The 19,357-nt window shown below is 43.4% G+C and overlaps 2 protein-coding genes across 2 annotated transcripts; both read left to right on the top strand.

Annotated features, from left to right (window-relative positions):
* The first annotated feature begins 484 nt into the window (after window positions 1-484).
* On the top strand, window positions 485-1,248 carry LOC125556356 (auxin-responsive protein SAUR50-like). Its single transcript, XM_048719109.1, has one exon. It carries the CDS (start codon window positions 563-565, stop codon window positions 950-952), a length of 390 nt encoding a protein of 129 aa, XP_048575066.1. The 5' UTR covers window positions 485-562; the 3' UTR covers window positions 953-1,248.
* Window positions 1,249-16,984: 15,736 nt separating this feature from the next.
* Window positions 16,985-19,022, top strand: LOC125556355 (auxin-responsive protein SAUR20-like). Its single transcript, XM_048719108.1, has 2 exons — window positions 16,985-17,020; window positions 18,666-19,022. The coding sequence occupies exons 1-2, from the start codon at window positions 16,985-16,987 to the stop codon at window positions 19,020-19,022; spliced, it is 393 nt and encodes a 130-aa protein (XP_048575065.1).
* Window positions 19,023-19,357: the final 335 nt, after the last annotated feature.

The raw sequence follows: 19,357 nt of genomic DNA, 5'->3' as shown, positions 1-19,357 counted from the left end.
TCTAATGCATTATTTGCCATGACGCCACGCCACTGGCCCCCTCCCTCCTCCAGCTCCTACGTACCTCCAAGTCGGCCATGAGGAATGATGTCACACACGCTTCCACAATCCACAGTCGCAGCTAGAGCTAGCTCCTCCCCTGGATCAACCTTCCGAGGCAGCCAAATCCTACTCTGAATCTCTGACTGTAAGCGTATTATAATGCAAGATGCTGCTAAAGCAACAAGGTGCATCCTTCCAAAGATTCAACGAGAAAGGCGCAAGGATTGGTTCTATATGCACAATAATTGTCCAACTAATCTCCATCTGTTTCCATTGCTCTTCTTTCTTTAATGGAATGGTGATCAAAGTCTTTTGCGTATTCACGAAACAAAGGGTTCGGGTCGTTCTCAGCGGCTTCGGATTTCAAATACGGCCTTTCAGTCGACAGACCAAGTCTTGGTCGACCCCTCCCCCCTATATAAACCATTCCACCCCTTTCCTCCCAACCTCCCAATTCCAAGCTTGCTACACCTTCTTTGCAAATTTGCAACTAGCTATAGCCTGCGAGGTTTTGTGCACCATGGGCATGGCTGAGAAGGGGTCGGCGGCGAGGAAGGCCGGGCTGATCACCAAGACGCTGGACCGGTGCCGGAGCACCACAGCGAGGAACAAACCAGCAGAGGGCTGCTTCTCGGTGTATGTCGGCGCGGACAGACAACGGTACGTGGTGCGGACGGAGTGCCTGAACCATCCGTTGTTCCATGCACTGCTGGAGGAGGCCGAGGAGGCATTTGGGTACGCAGACGCAGGGCCCCTCGAGCTACCCTGCAACACCGAGGCATTCGCCAAGGTGCTGGAGAAGATCCAGATGGAGAAGCAGATGGCGGCGCCGAGGAGGCACGTCCTCCCTAGGGGGAACTCCTATCGGTCGCTTGGCACTGGCTGGCCTATGATTGTCGGCCGGTCATAACATTTGTGTTTGGATTGGGTGATGTCGAGTTGATGAGCTCTGAGTTTCTGTTGAGCTTGCATCCTCATACTATCGTGTACACAGTTGGAAGCAGCCTTAATTAGCTCCCAAGTATGGTACTGTAAACAGCATCACCATATACTTGGCAATGTTAATATTTTTCGTTCTTATTCTATTTTCTGTTTTTGTGCGAAGGCACTGTTAGATGTTAATGTGTGTTCTCCTCCTAAGTTGTAGTAACTGTCTGCGGAAGTATTATACAGATACACAATAGAATTTGTAAGTGTTCTGCCGACAATATATGGCGTAATACCGTAATTCCAAAGTAGAATAGGGCACTTCTATTCATCTCACACTGATTGCAAGTTGGAGCGTCTATGTCTCTACTGTGTTTTTCTCAGAGAAAAGTGATTTAAATGAAACTATGCTAACGTTGATCACAGCCATATCCTACTTTTCATCTCACACTTTTCATTTAAACTCTACTGTGTTTTTCACATTTTATGGCACATCTAGATGTGCAATAACTAGAGCATATCTAGATGTGACATTATGTCAATAACTAGACATGACATTGGTGGTCGCCGAAAGCATGAAATAAATCGAGGAATAAGGCGACCACCAATGTCAAATCTAGGACTTGAACTCTAGTGGGCTCGGAATACCACTATCCTACTAATCATCCAACCACAGGTTGGTTTGCGCTTCTTTTCTTTGTTGATTGTGTGCGGTCTAGTCATGCAGAGGCCGGACATGTACTCGTTGTCCTTGTATTCTCTTGATGTGATATTATGTGTCAATAAAAAGCTCCTTTATTGAAAAATACAACTATAAGTGAGTTTTGCTTTGGTGTGACATGTGTCTACTCGACAAACATGTTTCTATTCATCCTTCAAGATCTGAAAATTAGCCATGTGAGTTGAGGCTATGTAATCCTGTGTGTAAATGGATTTGATTGGATATCAAATCAGTAGATACCTGTGTAGCAGATGAACTTCAGAAAAACAAACGGGAATGTCTAGGGCACATCTAGATGTGCCTTACTTATTGCACATCTAAGTGAGTGAATCAAGTATGAAGAGGAAAAGAAAAAAGAAAAAGAAAATATCCACACGAATCTCAACGTAAGATCAATGATGTAGGACTTAGATGTGCAATACTTATGGCACATCTAGATGTGCTTTAGTAAAACTGTAAAGAAAAACAAAGAAAAGAAGAGAGAAGGAAAGGATCAACGCAAGACGAACGACCCACTACAGCAACCGATCAACAATTACCACCGCCGTTGACAATCTGTACTGCGAGATGGTTCCCCAATAGCATCACCTTCATAAAGGAAATAATGCATGGAACACCATTGTTGCTGGTTCCAACCACACAGGCTGAATCATGGGTTTTCACCCCTGGGAGAGGAAGTCCATAACTAGTGAGGGTTGGACCTAGGGTTTTCACCTAGAACTCGAGGAGCACCACGCCAAAGATGAAGTCTCTTGTGTTGCCGCCATGAACTTGCCAGAGAAGAAATCTTGCTCCAATACCTCGATCAACATGAAATCATGTTTCAAGATGAATTGCACACATTGGGCATTTGTTGAGATGCTAGCTTTGCCATCGAAGACATCGAGCGTGCTAACACCTGCACTGGACCTAGCGTTTTCACCCAGAACTTGAGGAGCACCACCAAAGATGAAGACTCTTGTGTTGCCGCCATGGACGCAGATTTTTCCTAACTAGTTGTGCGCATAACCTGAATCTTGACCGCACATCAAGCATGATGTCCAATCGACATGGCCCATCTAGCTGTCAGGTCTGCATGCCCATCCATGTATAAGAGCCATGTGAGCCAATTTCAACAGATGGTATAGTGAACAGTAGATTCAACCAGACTAGGCTGTAGGTGGGACCCACTCTATAGATTCTTTTCCCCCTAGATCGTGCATGCCTCCTTTTCCCTCCCGTCACCTTTCCTCTGAGCATTGTAGTACAAGCAGTTCTTATTCTAGCGATTACAACTGTGTTTCTTTTGGTAAAGCGATTACAACTGTTGACTCGACTAGAATTTGTAATTGCACCAGATTTCTCTTTAACGCGTGTTTAATTTCTTATCATCAATGTATAAAACTCTAGTGGAAAAAAAGTTTTTTGAAGATGGCAAAGAGAGGTCTGACTAACTAAAATAAAATAAAGCGTTTGCACATGCCCCATCGCCCGCTGACGGGGTAGGCCTTTGTTGGCACATAGCTAAAGTTCGACGCTAGCATGCAGAATTTTTGGTGTTACTGCTCACAACAGTGGGGCTCACTCGTCCACCCTCCACCACAAGCCCCTTCCATGATATTCGTTATGACTATAACGAAATCGCACCAAATAAATTGAGAAGTTTTGTTTTGAACCGCGGGAAAGTTCTTTATATTGATCTTTTATTTTTTGCGAGGGATTCTCCATATTGATCTAGGGAAGCCCCATCCGTTAGCTCTTTTTTGAACACCATCCTTTAGCCGGAATAGTCAACGGGCCTCTCATCATTAATGAAAACTTTAAAAATATTTAAAGAGTCAAAACTTCTGAAACTTTTTTTGTATCAAATATGACTTAGTGTAATACTCGTGTGGAAAGTTTCGCAAAGGAATGACTACCACGATATTCTGGACAGGAAAAAAACAAAATTATATTCTATAAAGGTTACTATTCACATTTTTTGAACTTGCAATTTTGTCCTTTCTTTGCCAAGGATACCTCGGGAATCATTCTTCTGCGTAACTTTTTACACGCATAATAAGTTAGGCCGTGTTTGTTGCAAAAAGATCAGAAAGTTTTGAGTCTTTTGTGTTTTTCTAAAAGTGTTTTTCCAATTCGGGCGCCCGTGTTGTACCACGTCGCAGGCTCACAACACCATTGTGCAAAGCAAGCTAGATTCTCCAGCCACTTGTATCTCCCACTCGCCAGTACTCGTCCAAACATAATAAACTAGGTCCCTACTATTTCCAATGTCAATTAACATTAGGTTCAAATAGTCCAAAAGATTCTTTGTATCCTGCTCAGAAAGGCGAGACAGCGGCGGCTCCCTGTAGATGGAATAAAGGTCTCCCCGTCTAATCTCCATTCTATTGATTCGTCTAGCATCATCGGTGGGCGTGTGGAGATGTGTCTCTGGCGGATCTGTCTTTGGTGTATTTGCTCGGATATGTTCGCTCTTCATCCATGTTCTTGTGTCTTTAGGTTGGATTCTTCTTATCTACACTCTTTATCGGTCGCAGTTGTTGTTCTGGTTCACCTTTCTTTGGGACCTTAGCACGGCAACTTCTCGATTGTCTACTACAACAAGATTTGCCCGGCTTCAGCAAGGGAGGTGCGATGACAGCGGCGCGTCTTCGTCTCGCTTCAGTTTTTGTAGTCGTCGTTAGGTGGTCTACAGATCTGGATGTAATTTTTATTATTTTTCTAGCGTTCATTATACTAACATTATTGAAGATGAATAGATCGGATGTTTTTCCCGCAAAAGACCTTCTACCCAGGCTGTAAAAGATCGGCCATCGTATGTGAATGTCCATATTTAAAGATACGAAATCAGGTGTGTGCCACTAAAGTTCTTCTACCTATGCCACAAAAGACCGGTCATAGTATGTGAAAGTCCATATTAGGATTGCGGTTGCCAACTCACCAATATTTTGTTTCTAGTCGAGAATGGACTCCACATGGGACGAGGAGAGTCCCGATCTCGGGAGTGTATTGATAAAGTACTTCTATCTAGGCCATAAAAGACAGGTCATGTTATGTGAATGTCAATATGTAAAGATCCGAAATCGGGTGTGTGCCACTAAAGTTCCTCTACCTATGCGAGAAAAGACCGATCATAGTATGTGAAAGTCCGTATTAGTGTTGCGGTTGCCAACTCAACAATATTTTGTTTGTAGTCGAGAGCGGACTCGACATGGGGCAAGGAGAACCTGATCTCAGAAGTGTATTACTCAAGTTCTTCTACCTAGGTCGTAGAAGACCGTTCATTGTATGTGAATGTCCATATTTAAAGATTCGCCATCAGGTGTGTGCCTCTAAAGTTCTTCTACCTATGCCACAAAAGACCGGCCACAGTATGTGAAAGTCCACATTAGGGTTGCGTTGCCAACTCATCAATATCCTGTTTCTAGTCGAGAGCGGACTCCACATGGAACGAGGAGAGTCCCGATCTCAGGAGTGTATTGCTAAAGTACTTCTATACACTAGTAGAAAAAGGGCCTTTAGTCCCGGTTCATAAGGGCCTTTAGTCCCGGTTCTGGAACCGGGACTAAAGGGTCGGTACTAAAGCCTCCCCCTTCAGTCCCGGTTCTAACTGGAACCGGGACTAAAGGCCCTCCACGTGGCTGTTGTCTGGAGGTCCACCTTTAGTCCCGGTTGGTAACACCAACCGGTACTAAAGGATATTTTATGATTTTTTTTTAAAAAAATTGAATTTTTTTTAATTTCAAATTTTTGAATTATTTTAACCTCTAATCTCTAATCACCCCTCATCACTGCTCAATTTAACCTTTAATCTCTAATCACCCCTCATCATTCCAAATCATCTAACTTCCCGAACGGTCACCCATCCTCTCACTACTCCAGCCTGAGCACGTTTAACTTTCGGGTTCTATTCTCCCTCGTTTCTAAGTCTGCATTTGTTGTTTTCCTGACAATAGTAAGATGGCAATCCTATTAACCCTCAGGAATTTAGCTTGAGCATGAAGTCACACATTTCACTGTTTGAGTTTGAAACTATTGTTCTAAAAATCAATAATTATTTAGTAACACTAATATTTCTTGAATAAGTAGTTTGACCACAGTTTGACCATAGTTGACCAAAATTTAAAAAAACTGAAATAATTATTTAGTAATACTAATATTTTTGAATAATTATTTAGTAATACTAATACTTCTTGAATAAGTAGTTTGACCATAGTTTGACCAGATTTAACAAAAATTCAAAAAAAACTAAAATTTGAGCATAACTTTTTTTCCTTTTAGAATTTGAGGATTCTAAAAATTTGCAAACAGGCCATAGGCCGTCTCCATCGGATGCGGATTTTCGTTCCGAACATTTTGATATATTATACGTTTTTTCCGACATCGTATGCAAAAGTTATAGCCGTTTTACATTTTCCCTACATTTTTTGCAAAACATGTCCAACTTTAAGTTTTTAAATTTTCCTAACTAGTAGATGTAGTAACATAAATACCTCTCAAAGGATTTTAAATTTTGAAGTTTCTATCATTTTCTTTTGCTTTTTACAAAACGGAAAAGGCGATGCACCAGGGGGATAGGATTTGAAAATTGCACCATTAGTACCGGTTCGTGGCATGAACCGGTACTAAAGGTTAAACCTTTAGTACCGGTTCGTGCCACGAACCGGGACTAAAGGTCCCATTTGAACCGGGAGTAATGCATGTATGGTGCCCTCACCGCTTGAACCGGGACTAATGCTCACATTAGTCCCGGTTCGTAATGCAACCAGGATTAATACTCTTTTCTGGCTGGACCAAAGCCCCTTTTTCTACTAGTGATATAGGCCGTAAAAGACCGGTCATGGTATGTGAATGTCAATATGTAAAGTCCGAAATTGGGCGTGTGCCACTAACATTCATTAATCCAAAAACTAGCTACTGAACATGTCAAGTCCCGTACTAATTTCGGACTGACCACTTTTGACAAATCAAAGTCAAGCCAACTACTTAACTGAAAAAACGTGCCTCGTTCACATCATGTGGCGCAAAACCATGGTGGGGAGAGCGGTTGGGCTAGTACCTTTGAGGCCACAGAGCTGGAGTGTGTTGCGATTCAGATGGGGGCTCTCTGTGAATGTCATTGTTGTCAATATCTGGGACATTGACAAAATCTGGCGTGGCGTCATGAACTTGAGATCCTGTATTAGTAGCACCATATTTCTCTCCATCTTGGCTGGAGTATGGAGAATCGCTCTGGGAATTAGGATGAATGCACTGGTCGTCGTTCTCCTCCTTTAGCAATCCCAGATTTGGGACGCCCTCGGTTGCGACCGGCTGGGGCTTGGGAACAGAAGCTGCCCATGGACATGGCAAGATAAAGATTTGAGGATTTGCTGGAGAAAACGAAGAAAGAAAAAGAGGATCTTGTGAGAGGATAAACCTGAACAAGAGATCCGATAATTATTCCGCACCGAGATTCATAGGTGAATCATGAAGAAATCATCAGATCCAGGCGCAGGAACAGGGGGGGCGCGGTTGTTCATGGCGATGAGGCTGTGGCTGCGTGAGGGGATTCAAATTTTGAATTGTGTCCAGCTTGGGTGGATGGGGCAGCTGGGTCAAGGGGTAGTGGACGAGGGCGTAGGCGAGTACACGCTAGGTGCGTGCGTAGGTAGGCGCCAGATACGATGTGATTGTATTTGTTCCGTATAACGCACAGAAAACTGGAATAGACATATTCGGGTGGGGCCATGTGAGGCATGCACGCGCTGATCCACATGATGCAACGATGGTGTGGATTCAAGTTGCGCACGCAACTAGTTAGTAATAGACATATTCGAATTGGGAAGATCAGATAGTGTATCATCATGAGTACATACCCCCGCAAACCCGTGTGTGGCCGGCAAAGGGTTATGAATATTATAAGCATAAACAACAATAAAAACAATTTTCTCGAAAGAAAGACACTTTTAGCAGCAAGCGAAATCCCTCTTACTGTACATGCCAATGCCTATCACACTGACTTGGGTTCAGAATTAGTTGCTTTGCACTGTTTAAAAGCACAATGAGGGTTTCAGAAAGACCGGGTTGTGTAGCAGCAAGTGTATCAAGTATTGTATGCATGGACAGAATTAATATCCACTTACCAAGAAAAAATTAACCTTTTAGCATTTAGGTATCTTGCCAAGTCTGACCCTATGTATATTGGAGATGTTAACCGCAATTTGAAATGAAAACGAATCTGTAAAATATAGTCAGAATGTGCACATCACTCAGACTTTGGTTCAGAGGTAGTTCCTTTGCACTGTATAAAAACACAATGAGGAATTCAGAACGATCAGGTTGTGTATCATCATGTGTGCATAGACATAATTAACATCCAATTGCTCCAACATAATTAACTTTGCATCAGTAGCTACGTCGCTCTTATTTTTTTTAATATTATACATGCCAATGCCTACGCCAATTTTGACAGTATAAATGCCTGCCAAAAAGCAGCAAAATCTGTCTATATAATTTATTGTAGCCAAGAGCCGAGTTACATGATTCCGTGACACAATTCAAAGTTTGAATAGTGTACTGTTTTCAATTGACATGTTTATGATCACTGATAATAATGGGATGTCTTGTAACAACAATCTGCTCCAAATTAACAAAATTTTGACAGCAAACAACTGCTCAAAAATGTCCTCCTGTACATGTCAATGCCCATGATAAAGACTGAACTGGCGATGTTTGCCTAATTTTGATCCAGACTATTAATTTACATATACAACACTGGCCTACATGTTAACATTCATTAATCCAAAAACTAGCTACTGAACATGTCAAGTCCCGTGCTAATTTCGGGCTGACCACTTTTGACAAATCGAAGTCAAGCCAACTACTTAACTGAAAAAGCGTGCCTAGTTCACATCATGTGGCGCAAACCATGGCGGGGAGAGCGATTGGGCTAGTACCTTTGAGGCCACTAAGCTGGAGTGTGTTGCGATTCAGATGGGGGCTCTCTGTGAATGTCGTTGTTGTCAATATCTGGGACATTGAAAAAAATCTGGCGTGGCCTCATGAACTTGAGATCCTGTATTAGTAGCACCATATTTCTCTCCATCTTGGCTGGAGTATGGAGAATCGCTCTGGGAATTAGGATGAATGCACTGGTCGTCGTCCTCCTCCTTTAGCAATCCCAGATTTGGGACGCCCTCGGTTGCGACCGGCTGGGGCTTGGGAACAGAAGCTGCCCATGGACATGGCAAGATAAAGATTTGAGGATTTGCTGGAGAAAACGAAGAAAGAAAAGGAGGATCTTGTGAGAGGATAAACCTGAACAAGAGATCCGATAATTATTCCGCACCGAGATTCATAGGTGAATCATGAAGAAATCATCAGATCCAGGCGCAGGAACAGGGGGCGCGGTTGTTCATGGCGATGAGGCTGCGGCTGCGTGAGGGGATTCAAATTTTGAATTGTGTCCCGCTTGGGTGGATGGGGCAGCTGGGTCACGGGGTAGTGGACGAGGGCGTAGGCGAGTACACGCTAGGTGCGGGCGTAGGTAGGCGCCAGATACAATGTGATTGTATTTGTTCCGTATGACGCGCAGAAAACTGGAATAGACATATTCGGGTGGGGCTATGTGAGGCATGCACGCGCTGATCCACATGATGCAGCGATGGTGTGGATTCAAGTTGCGCGCGCAACTAGTTAGTAATAGGCATATTCGCATGAACTTGCAAGAGAAGAAATCTTGCTCCAATACCTCGGTCAACATGAAATCATGATCAAGATGAACTGCACCCGCACCGATGTGGGGTACATTCCGACCATCACTAGAGCACAATGGATACCTGTTGCAGAGTATCTTTCGCCAAAATCAATTGTTAGCATTTTTCTTCATTGCTTAACTGTTTGTCATGCATGCTAGGTGTTGCCGCGATTGGTCTGGTGTTCATTGACCTGATGAATGTATTCACGTGGTACGATCGAATTCGTAGTCATGATCATTGTTAGCCTTCTAGATTTCTTTTCTCTTCTCAGGGATTATCTATTTCTTTTAACATAATAGCACTAGAACGTATGTCAGGATCAGTTCAGTTGCCCAATTTGCACATGGCACAAAGCGATAGGTGCACCCATTTCTGTAACCAATTGCTAGAAATAGATGAGCTGATCAAAATCGCTGCCTTGTCGCTTCCCTCGGATCCTAGCAACACAGCAGCTAGTAGGATTTTGTCAAGCACGCTTCAGGCTCAACGTTTTTCTTCTGCAAGCAAGGGCCAGCTTTTCCTTGCATACAGTGTTTTATTATTCAGCATATGATCTAACTACTCCCTGAAGAACATGGAGTAGATTTTTTCAGATGGACAGTTAATCCGTGGACACTAGGAAGAGAGCACAGAGATACAACATGGGGTCAGTCATTTTCATGTTGACATTCGCTCGCTGAATATCTCTTCATTGGCAAAAGAGAATTCAGAATCCAACAGGCCTCAAGCAAATCAGCCCGAGACACCACACACACGTCTTGCACCCTTGATTAAATCCACACAAAACACTATCCACTAATACACAAAACACTATCCACCAACAAGTATATACTTGGTGCATTATTAGACCTAGGTGTCAAATCGCCAAACTGCTAACGACAGACGACACAGGCGAGGTGCCCAATTGCAAGCACGGAGACTCCATCAAACGAAGCCTCCAGGGGCGCCGTCGGTTTGGACATTTGCATGGGCCGTTGCTAATGCTGACCTAAACAATGCCGCTTGTGGTTGGGGAGTTTGACACCTCAAAAACAAACCCCAATCATGCAGCAAGCGGGGGTCAGGCAGAGAGGGGTTAACTAATCCTCGGCTAAATCTAATGCATTATTAGCCATGACGCCATGCCATTAATTGGCCCCTCCTCCAGCTACTACCCCTCCAAGTCGACTATAATTGAATGATGTCACACACGCTTCCACAATCCACAGTCGCAGGTAGAGCTAGCTCCTCCCATAGATCAACTTTCCGAGGCAGCCAAATCCTACTCTCAATCTCTGACTGTTAGCGTATTATAATGCAGATGCTGCTAAAGCAACAAGGTGCATCCTTCCAAAGATTCAACGAGTAAGGCACAAGGATTGACCACTTGACATGAGTGGTGAGCTTGATAGACCTCGTGGATCGGGTAGGTCAGATCGATCCGGTAGTCCTACTTTTACCTGGTGTAGAAGAGCTCGTTCCAGCGCCGGCCATGGCGAAGTAGGGGCCAGAAATGGCGGCGGTGGTGTGCTTCCTGTGAGCACTACGCTAACCCTAGATCGGTAGGGATTGTAGGTGGGGATTGTGGCAGCGATTAACCTCATAAGTCGTGCCCCAGCCCCCACCTCTGTTTATATATAGCGCGGGTCACAGGGACCCACCAACCATGGTTTGGTTGGGCGCCCCCGATCAAGGCGCGAGTCAGGGGCCCGTTTGACCCGTTGGGTTCGAACGGGAGAGAGATCAACCTAACATTCTCCCCCTTGATCTCAACTTTACTTTTAACTCTATACTTTCTAGTTTATTTGTTTCATCACATATTGGTACATAGAGCATGTTTCATCGTCACAGCTTAATTGCCGATAGAATCATACAGCTACAACATACATTATGTTCAGAAACAAATTTTGTTCCTTTTGGGCCTATCCAGGAATCATAAGGCTTTTCCTTAAACCCATGCCGGCTAAGTGTTCCTTGAACACATTGGGTGGTAAGCCTTTCATTAGCGGATCCACAAGCATATCTTTTGTCCTTATATGCTCGATACTTATAGTTTGATCCTGGATTTTATCTTTCACAACATAATACCTTATCTCTATTGTCTTGGCAGCATTACTCGACTTGTTGTTGTGAGCATAGAATAATGTGGGTTGGTTGTCACAGTACATCTTTAGTAGTTTGTGAATACAATCTACCACTTTCAAGTCGGGTATAAATTTCTTTAGCCATATCGCCTGCCCCGTGGCTTCGAAGCATGCTATGAATTCTGCATACATCATGGATGATGCAACTATCGACTGTTTGGAGCTTTTCCACGAAATAGCTCCCCCAACGAGAGTGAAGACGTATCCTGACGTGGATTTTCTATCATCTCTGTCCCCCGCAAAATCTGCGTCTGAATACCCTTTTATCTTCAGGGAATCACTTCTCCTGTATATTAGCATGTAGTCCTTCGTGCCTTGCGCATAACGCAATGCTTTCTTTACCATCTTCCAGTGCTCCATGCCTGGATTCTCTTGATATCTACCGAGTACCCCGGTGATAAAAGCTAAGTCAGGGCGAGTGCACACTTGTGCATACTGTAAGCTGCCAACTGCCGAAGCATATGGTACTGCTTTCATTTGATCGATCTCGTACTGGTTCTTGGGACATTGAAATTTCTCAAAACTATAGCCCTTAACTATAGGAGCAGGTGTGGCTTTACTCGCATGCATATTATACTTTTTAAGAACCTTTTCTAAATATGCTTTCTGCGATAGTCCTAAGACTCCATTATTCCTATCTCGGTGAATTTCTATGCCCAAAACATATGATGCTTCACCAAGATCTGTTATGTCAAATTTGAGGATAAGTATTTCTTTGTTTCTTATAGTAGACTAACATCACTGCTAGCAAGTAGGATATCATCCACATATAAGATTAGGAAAATATATTTCCCATTTTTAAACTTTGCATAAATGCAATTATCCTCAATATTTTCTTTAAATCCAAAACTTTTAATCGTTTGATTAAACTTTAGATACCACTGCCGAGAGGCTTGTCTTAATCCATAAATGGATTTCTTCAGGCGGCATCCCATATTTTCCTTGCCTTCCATGATAAAACCCTTAGGCTGTTTCATGTAGACATTTTCTTTTAAATCCCCATTGAGAAATGTCGTCTTTACGTCCATTTGATGTAACTCTAAATCAAAATGTGCAACTAATGCCATTATGATTTTGAAGGAATCCTTACATGAGACCGGAGAAAATGTCTCATTGTAATCTATCCTTCTCTTTGTGTAAATCCTTTTGCCACGAGTCGTGCTTTATACTTTTCTATATTCCCTTTAGAATCATACTTAATTTTGTAGACCCATTTACAACCTACTGTTTTGGCTCCTTTAGGAATTTCCTCTAAGTCCCAAACATCTTTGGAACTCATCGATTTCATCTCGTCTTCCATTGCCTTCATCCACTTCGATAAATGAGGGCTTCTCGTGGCTTCTTCATATGAGGTAGGATCTTTTTCCATATGAACCATTTTTGTGTTATAAACTTTAAAGTCAGTAGAAATAGCTGACTTTCTTGGTCTGGTAGACCTTCTAAGGGCCTCAGTTTCTGGCACATTCTGTGCCTCAACTTTTGGCACTTCTTCTAAAATTTGCTGTTGCACCTCCCTTTCATACTCAACAACGGGTTCAGTCGGCTCCTGACGGACAGGTTCCGGGTCTACCCCCATAGTTGTCATGGGTGGAGTTGCAACTGGTAGTGAGAAAAATGGCTCCTAAATCATCGGATTAGGTGCATGCACCCTCTTCTCCTCAAGATCAATTTTCTGAACTACCAAGCTCCCCCTCATCATTTCCTCCTCTAAGAAGACTGCATGTCTCGTTTCTACAAACTTTGTATATCTGTCTGGGCAGTAGAAACGGAAACCTTTGATCTGTCTGGATAGCCAATGAAGTGGCAACTTACTGTTTTGGGATCTAACTTTGCAATGTTTGGATTAAACATTTTAGCCTCAGCAGGGCACCCCCACACCCTGAAGTGTTGTTGGGAGGGCACCCTTCCTGTCCATAGCTCGTACGGTGTTTTGGGCACCGACTTGCTTGGTACTCTATTGAGAATGTGAATGGCAGTTTTAAGCGCCTCCATCCATAATCCTAATGACAAAGTTGGAATAACTCATCATGATGCGCACCATATCCATAAGTGTACGGTTGCGCCTTTCAGCTACTCAATTCTTTTCTCCCAGAGTGGGATACATTAAAAGTACATGAGTTACCATATCTTTCTCTTGTCAGAATTTCTCCCGCCATACGGGGTTTTTGACATAATATTATGTCAGCTTTATCCCGTTACGCAGGTATTTTCTCAAAACTTTTCCCGCCATGCAGGTTTTATCATAATCATCTTTTCCTACCATGCGGGTAATTCCCTGTAAGGGAACATTAATTCCATAATTGGCTCTTTTGACTGCATATTCAATCATCAAATTTAGGAATAAATCCGAATGCTCTTTGACACACATGCTTGATCTGACCTTGGTCAAATTAAGCACACATGTTGTTTGTTTCATCTCAAATCATGTTGACTGAAAAACCTTCTTCATAGAGATTACATGAAAGACCTTCATCAATCAAGACTCTCAATGATCTATCTTTTTTATGCCATTCTTTAGAGAGAACATACTCCCTCACGCTATGACCTTTCTTAGTCATCTTTCGGGTCACAAGTACCCAGCCATTCACTTTCATGAATGAAAGCATGGAAAACTTTTAGTCTGAGAAAACATAGCCAATAATCAACAATAATGGGCATAAAAATAACCCTATGTTGGTCTAGTTAAAAAAATGCACATTAAACTTTTGAAACTTTCTTTTATATTCTAAATCACCGTTGTGGCAGAATTAGAATAAACATCATCCTTCTACATTAATTCCATATCACCGTTGGGCGGAAATGGGAATAATGCATATAACTCATAAACAATGTGATGATATTATTTCTATTAAACAACTTTGCTAAGAATTAATAATCATCATCAACTTTATTGCAGCGGGAACGAGAAATATGCATTTCTCTAGTTCAAGATCATTTCTTGATCTTTATCCGTTCTCTAAAAATTGATCACTTTGATACAAAATTTATCAGAGATTTAAACTTTGAACATAAGACTCATAGAATTATAGCACTGTTATCATCAACGCTGGTTAGAAAATAACAATACCATATTTTAACTTTAAAATAAATATCTTTCTTTTGTCATGGCGGAAACTATGTGCATCTTATTTCACCCACAGGGGAAAAACATTGCTAAGAACATTTCTTCCAATTAAATTTTCCCGTTGGTTCCAATTTAATTGGAGATAAAACTTTTACTTTGCAGTGGAAACTTTACAATATTCTATTCAAAAACAATTATGTACTCTTTTACTTTCTAAGCAATTTTAACCGGTTGGTTAAAAAATGCATTAGAAAAGCAATAATTTAATATTTTACTTTAGTTCTATTCACTTTTAAAAGAGCACCTTTAAATTTCAATAATAAAACATGATCATGTTATTAACAACGTTGGTCATAAAAAATAACATAATCATATTCAGTTTAATAATCACTTTAACATGCTCTTAAAATACTTAATTCTATCTAAACTTTTTATTTTCTTTGTAAAAGAGCACTATTAATTATTTACGCAGCGGAAAAAACATGAATAAAAATTCATGAACTTTTTATTCTTTACAGAAACTTTACTTTGACCGAATAAAAAATCATGAACTTTTTAATTTTCTTTATAAAATTCATGAAATTTTCTTTTTCCGAAAATTTTGTATTTTCATTTTCAGAACCTTTTCTGTTTACTTTTTTCTTTTCTATTTTCTAAACATAATTTTCATTGGAAAATTTTGTATAGAAAAGCTATTGTAAATCTGCCCAAAAAACTGGACATAAAACTATTTAAAAAACAAAAAGGAAAAACTACAGCACAGCCGGCCTCAGCTCAGCTCGCGCGGCTGCGCCCGCTGCTGCTGGCCTCGGCCTAGCTCGCGTGGCTTTGCCCGCGGCGGCTGGCCTTGGCCCAGCGCCTGGTCGCCTCAGTCGCAACTTTGGGCCCAACGGCCCGGCGGGGACTAGGGTTTGCTTCTTGGCCGTCGATCTTCATCGTACGGTCCAGAGCGATTTTCGCTTGAACAAAAACAGGGGACTGAGTCCCTGACCCGCAAACCCTATCCCATCCTGTTTCATCTGCCTCTCTCCCTTCGCCACACGCGACCGCGCCAGAGTGGCGGCGGGTTGGGTCCCCGCCGGCGACGGAGTTGCTACGGCGGCGCGCGAGTACCTTGTACTCCTCTTTTCCCCTTCCCCTTCCTTTCCTTTGGCAGAGAGAGAGAGAGCGACGACTGCGCCTCCTCTGCTCCCCCTCGCCTCTCCCTCTCGCTCGCGACGGCGGCCTCTGTACAGGTCGCCGGCGACGGCCACCGCGTCGTACCAGGTCGCCGCGCCTTCCCTTCCTTTCCTCCGTCCATTTCTCCCTCCAACTCCAGCAACAAAGAGAGAAAGAGCCGAGCGGTCAAGCCCTCTGCCCCCTTCGCGCCCAAGGGCGACGGAGCGGACGTCGGCATCATCGTGGCCTTCCCTCTCGCTGGTTGTGCGTCCACCTTGCGGTGAGCGCGCCGCCATCAAGCGGTTTAGTAGCGGTGTTCTTTGCCCCTTCCGGGGTAGGTTCTTCGTCCCGGTCGCCTCGGCTTGCTGATGCGCGACGGGATCGAGAGGAACAGGCACGGCCTTGCGGCGGCGCACTTTGCCGGCGAGGCCCGATGCCCTTCTCCGGTGAAAACTTTGCCCTGTCTTTTTAGGGTTCTTTGGGGAGGGATTTACTTTTGCCGTGATTTCTTTCTACCGAAAAGACTAAACCCAATCTGGCTGATACCATTGATAGACTTCGTGGATCGGGTAGGTCAGATCGATCCGGTAGTCCTACCTTCACTTGGTGTAGAAGAGCTCGTTCTAGCGCCGGCCATGGTGAAGTAGGGGCCAGAGATGGCGGCGGTGGTGTGCTTCCCGTGAGCACCGCGCTAACCCTAGATCGGTAGGGATTGTAGGTGGGGATTGTGGTAGCGATTAACCTCATAAGTCGTGCCCCGGCCCCCACCTCTGTTTATATATAGCGCGGGTCACAGGGGCCCACCAACCATGGTTTGGTTGGGCGCCCCCGACCAGGGCGCGAGTTAGGGGCCCGTTCGACCTGTTGAGTTCAAACGGGAGAGAGATCAACCTAACAGAGCTATCTCGAAAACAATGAAAAAAAGGCACAAGGATTGGTTCTATATGCACAATAATTGTGCAACTAATCTCCATTTGTTTCCATTGCCCTTCTTTTTTTAATGGAATGGTGATCAAAGTCTTTTGCGTATTCACGAAACAAAGGGTTCGGGTCGTTCTCACCGGTTTCGGATTTCAAACACGGCCTTTCAGTCGACAGACCACGTCTTGGTCGACCCCTCCCCCCTATATAAACCATTCCACCCCTTTCCTCCCAACCTCCCAATTCCAAGCTTGCTACACATTCATTGCAAATTTGCAAAGCTATTGCTTGTGAGGTTTTGTGCACCATGGGCTTGGCTGAGAAGAGTTCGGTGGTGAGGAAGGTGATGTCTACTACACAACCTTCTTCTTATAGACGTTGTTGGGCCTCCAAGTGCAGAGGTTTGTAGGACAGTAGCAAATTTCCCTCAAGTGGATGACCTAAGGTTTATCAATCCGTAGGAGGCGTAGGATGAAGATGGTCTCTCTCAAGCAACCTTGCTACCAAATAACAAAGAGTCTCTTGTGTCCCCAACACACCCAATACAATGGTAAATTGTATAGGTGCACTAGTTCGGCGAAGAGATGGTGATACAAGTGGTATATGGATAGTAGATAAAGGTTTTTGTAATATAAAAATATAAGAACATCAAGGTAACTAATGATAAAAGTGAGCGTAAACGGTATTGCAATGCTAGGAAACAAGGCCTAGGGTTCATACTTTCACTAGTGCAAGTCCTCTCAACAATAATAACATAATTGGATCACATAACTATCCCTCAACATGCAACAAAGAGTCACTCCAAAGTCACTAATAGCGGAGAACGAACGAAGAGATTATGGTAGGGTACGAAACCACCTCAAAGTTATTCTTTCCAATCAATCCGTTGGGCTATTCATATAAGTGTCACAAACAGCCCTAGAGTTCATACTAGAATAACACCTTAAGAAACAAATCAACCAAAACCCTAATGTCACCTAGATACTCCAATGTCACCTCAAGTATCCGTGGGTATGATTATAGGATATGCATCACACAATCTCAGATTCATCTATTCAACCAACACATAGAACCTCAAAGAGTGCCCCAAAGTTTCTACCGGAGAATCACGACGAAAACGTGTGCCAACCCCTATGCATAGGTTCATGGGCGGAACCCGCGAGTTGATCACCAAAACATACATCAAGTGAATCATGTGATATCCCATTGTCACCATAGATACGCACGGCAAGACATACATCAAGTGTTCTCAAATCTTTAAAGATTCAATCCGATAAGATAACTTCAAAGGGGAAACTCAATCCATTACAAGAGAGTAGAGGAGGGAAGAAACATCATAGGATCCAAATATAATAGCAAAGCTCGCGATACATCAAGATCGTATCACCTCAAGAACACGAGAGAGAGAGAGAGAGAGAGATCAAACACATAGCTACTGGTACATACCCTCAGCCCCGAGGGAGAACTACTCCCTCCTCGTCATGGAGAGCACCGGGATAATGAAGATGGCCACCGGAGAGGGATTCCCCCTCCGGCAGGGTGCCAGAACGGGTCTAGATTGGTTTTCGGTGGCTACAGAGGTTTCTGGCGGCGGAACTCCCGATCTATTGTGCTCCCCGATGTTTTTAGGGTATATGGAGATATATAGACGGAAGAAGTACGTCAGGGGGGCCACAAGGGTGGAAGGCGCCCCCCTACCTCGTGGCCTCCTCGAAGCTTACTTGACGTAGACTCCAAGTCTCCCGGGCGTCTTCTGATCCAAAAATAAGTTCCGTGAAGTTTCAGGTCAATTGGACTCCGTTTGGTTTTCCTTTTCAGCGATATTCTAAAACAAGGTAAAAACAGAAACTGGCACTGGGCTCTGGGTTAATAGGTTAGTCCCAAAAATGATATAAAAGTGTATAATAAAGCCCATAAACATTCAAAACAGTAGATAATATAGCATGGAGCAATCAAAAATTATAGATACGTTGGAGACGTATCAGAAGGCCGGGCTAATCATCAAGACGTTGGACCGGTGCTGGAGCACGACGGCGAGGAACAAGCCAGCGGAGGGATGCTTCTCGGTATATGTCGACATGGACAGACAATGGTACGTGGTGCAGATAGAGTGCATGAACCACCTGTTATTGTTCCAGGCACTCCTGGAGGAGGCTGAGGAGGCGTTTGGGTACGCAGACGCAGGGCCCCTTGAGTTGCCCTGCAACACCGAGTCGTTCGCCAAGGTGCTAGAGAAGATCAAGGAGGAGAAGCAGATGGTGGCAGGGAGGAGGCACGGCCTCCCCAGGGGAAACTCCTATCGGTCTCTTGGAACTGGCTGGCCTATGATTGTCGGCCGGTCGTAACATTTGTGTTTGGATTGGATGATGCCGAGTTGATGAGCTCTGAGTTTCTGTTGAGCTCCCATTCTCATATAATCATGTACACAGTTGAAAGCAATCTTAGCTCCCAAGTATGGTGGTAAAAAACATTACCATACACCGGGCAATGTTAGATATTTTTCTTCTTTACCCTTTTTGCTATTTCTGTGAGAAGGCAATGTTAGATGTTAATGTGTGTTCCCCTCCTAGGTTGTACTAGTAATTGTATGTGAAAGTAGTATACAGATATACGGTAGAATTTGTAAGTTTTGTGATGACTATATACTGCGTAATATCACAATTCCAAAGTAGAATCGCGC

This window comes from Triticum urartu, chromosome 5, assembly GCF_003073215.2.
Source record: "Triticum urartu cultivar G1812 chromosome 5, Tu2.1, whole genome shotgun sequence".
NCBI lineage: Eukaryota > Viridiplantae > Streptophyta > Magnoliopsida > Poales > Poaceae > Triticum > Triticum urartu.
Note: the sequence above shows the minus strand (reverse complement) of the source record. Positions and strands in the feature narration are given on the sequence as shown.

What these genes read in the sequence shown, in the direction of transcription:
- LOC125556356 (XM_048719109.1), top strand. Translation starts at nt 563, where the DNA reads ATGGGCATGGCTGAGAAGGGGTCGGCGGCGAGGAAGGCCGGGCTGATC.
- LOC125556355 (XM_048719108.1), top strand. Translation starts at nt 16,985, where the DNA reads ATGGGCTTGGCTGAGAAGAGTTCGGTGGTGAGGAAG. An exon ending in AGAGTTCGGTGGTGAGGAAG is followed by an intron (nt 17,021 to 18,665) that starts GTGATGTCTACT and finishes ACGTATCAGAAG; the next exon opens with GCCGGGCTAATCATCAAGAC.